Source organism: Phacochoerus africanus, chromosome 9 (assembly GCF_016906955.1).
Source record: "Phacochoerus africanus isolate WHEZ1 chromosome 9, ROS_Pafr_v1, whole genome shotgun sequence".
NCBI lineage: Eukaryota > Metazoa > Chordata > Mammalia > Artiodactyla > Suidae > Phacochoerus > Phacochoerus africanus.
The window spans coordinates 23,242,159-23,245,009 of record NC_062552.1 but is presented as its reverse complement, the minus strand read 5'-3'; the positions used below and the strand labels follow the sequence as shown (position 1 = coordinate 23,245,009).

Genomic DNA, 2,851 nt, shown 5'->3' with positions numbered 1-2,851 from the left:
TATGAGTAGAGGCCTAATAGTGGAAAGTGACTTACATATAATTGGCTGCTATATTGAAAGTAGACCATAGGGAGTTCCCTTGTGGCTCAGCAGGTTAAGGACCTGACATTGTCACTCTTGCAGCTCCAGTTGCTGCAGTGGTGTAGGTTTAAGCCCTGGCCAGGGAACTTCCACACACTGTGGGTGTGGCCAAAAAGAAAAAAAATGTGTTAATTCAAAGTAGACCATAATTGAGCAATGTTAGAATATGAGATTCTGTGCATATGGGTCAACATTTCATAATTGACCCAACCACTTTGAGTCAAGGGAATATTGAGGTAAAGACCTAATGAAGTAGGTTGAAGAGACACTGGAAAGAATAGGAATGGAGAATGTCAATTTTGACATTGTTTTTGAGAAGTTTTGATGTAAATATCAGAAAAATGGGATGACACTAGTGAAGAAAAATAGTGATAAAGGAAGACATTTTAAATGTTTTATAATAGGAGAAATAATAGCCTGTTCCTTTGCTAAAGAGAATGCTTCAGTAGAGAAAGAAAGAGAAGTATGAGGAGACAATGGCCTTGCTGGAGTCTGCCCTTGATTAAGTGAGTGAACTCTAGGATATGTCTGCTATGATTAATCATGAATTTCCTCTGTATTTTATGGAGCAAGCCTCCAAATATACTATCAGTCTCTGGTACCACTATGTCCTTTTCTTTCCTCCTCATCCTCCATAATATATAAAATGTGACTAATTCTACATGAAATCTACAAATGTCAGCCTCCAAAAGTGTGCAGGTCCACTAATGACAACTGTCTCCAATAAGCCTCCAAATTACTGTAACTTAGGATGAAAAAGTAGATGAGGGCATTCCTTCCTTTCATTAGGCTTTATGGTGCATGTGGCCATTCATGTTTTACTTAAATATTCAAAACTGCTTATGTGTCGATTTTAAAAGATTTGACTGACAGATGAAAGGCTGATAATGTTTCTACTTATGCTGAGTGATAATGCATAGAATTTATTTGTTGTGGGATTGTGCATTTTTACAGGTATATCTAATGGTTTTTGATTAGTTATATTACCTTTTCACCTGTGAAGTTTTTTATTTTCTTGTTTTGTAGCCTGTTTCTGGAGCAGTACAGATTACAGAAATCCTTTGTTCCCAATTGCGAAGGAAAACCTGAATTATATTATGGAAGGAGAAAACCAAACAGTTCTGTTTGAGTTTATCATCTTGGGATTCTCCAACTTAAAAGAGTTACAATTTTTACTTTTCACCATCTTCCTTGTAACTTATATCTGTACTTTGGGAGGAAATAGCTTCATAATTTTGGTAACCATGACTGATCTGCACCTGCATACACCTATGTATTTTTTTCTGGAAAACTTAGCTTTTCTTGACATCTGCTACACCACCACTAATGTTCCCCAGATGATGGTGCATCTTCTGTCAGAGAAAAAAAGGATTTCCTATTTAGGTTGCATGGCACAACTTTTTGCATTTATTTTTTTTGTTGGCTCAGAGTCCCTGCTCCTGGCAGCAATGGCATATGATCGCTACATTGCAATCTGTAAGCCCTTGAGGTATTCAGTTATTATGAACAAGGTTCTGTATAGCCAGTTAGCAGCTTCCTGCTGGTCTGGTGGTTTCCTCAATTCAGCGGTGCACACAGTACTGACATTCCAACTGCCCTTCTGTGGCAACAACCAGATTAATTATTTCTTCTGTGATATACCTCCTTTGTTGGTCTTGTCTTGCGGGGACACTTCTGTCAATGAATTGGCACTACTATCCATTGGGGTCGTCATTGGTTGGACTCCTTTCCTGGGTATTGTCCTTTCCTACCTCTATATTATCTCCACCATCTTGAGGATCCGATCGTCCAAGGGGAGACAAAAGGCCTTTTCCACCTGTGCCTCCCACCTGACCATTGTCCTTCTCTATTATGGCAGCGCCATCTTCACATATGGACGACCCATCTCAACATATTCACTGGAGAAAGACAGGCTGATCTCAGTATTGTATAGTATTGTTACCCCCATGCTAAATCCTATAATCTACTCCTTGAGGAATAAGGATATTCAAGAGGCTATGCAAGTTATGGGGAGAAAGTGGAAGGCTTCAAGCTCCCTCTCTTTTAACGTGTAAGTTTTTCTTTTCCAAGAAGATGACATTACAAAACTGGCCATTTTACTTATAGAGCTGATTTTGGCTAATTACTCTCAAACAAAAGTAAAAGTCAATGCAAATTTTCACATCCAGCGCTTTCAGAAACACTCTCGCTAAAAATACTATATGAGATATTTAAATTTTTTCAGAGAGATCAGTTAACATAAAAGATAGTGAGGAATCAAAAATCTAATATTAAACAGAGTTGAAAATACAAAGATGTGAAATTGGCATTAGCGACCCTCTCTTATGAGGACTTCTGATAATCTTGAAGAAGTGTTTGAGGTTCTGAATAGTGTTTTGACATCCTTGTAAGATTAGAGAGCTAAAAATGGAGTCTTGAGCTAGTTAATTGAAACAACTATTATCCTCTATTTTATCTGGTAAACTTATCAATAACTTACATGCCTAGTGACTACCATATTGGACCATGCATCCATAGAACAGTTCTTTCCTTGCCGTTAATAGACAGTGCTTCTCTGGAAGAAGAAGTATTAGATGGGCAACTTTGCTTTAAGAGATATCACAACCAATTACAAAATAAAAACAACAGTATGTTAATGGTTCAGTGATAAATTGATCATTGGAATAAACTAGAGAATCCAGGAAAAGTCCTCTGAATAAATATATTTATTTGATTACATGATAGAAGAGGCCAGAAGAGGCATGAAAGAAAAGTTGAATAAGGACAATGT

At 37.4% G+C, this 2,851-nt stretch overlaps 1 protein-coding gene across 1 annotated transcript; it reads left to right on the top strand.

Moving 5' to 3' along the window:
- The first annotated feature begins 1,178 nt into the window (after window positions 1–1,178).
- Window positions 1,179–2,135, top strand: LOC125136574 (olfactory receptor 5V1-like). The gene has a single exon (XM_047797430.1). It carries the CDS (start codon window positions 1,179–1,181, stop codon window positions 2,133–2,135), a length of 957 nt encoding a protein of 318 aa, XP_047653386.1.
- Window positions 2,136–2,851: the final 716 nt, after the last annotated feature.

What these genes read in the sequence shown, in the direction of transcription:
- LOC125136574 (XM_047797430.1), top strand. Translation starts at nt 1,179, where the DNA reads ATGGAAGGAGAAAACCAAACAGTTCTGTTTGAGTTTATCATCTTGGGA.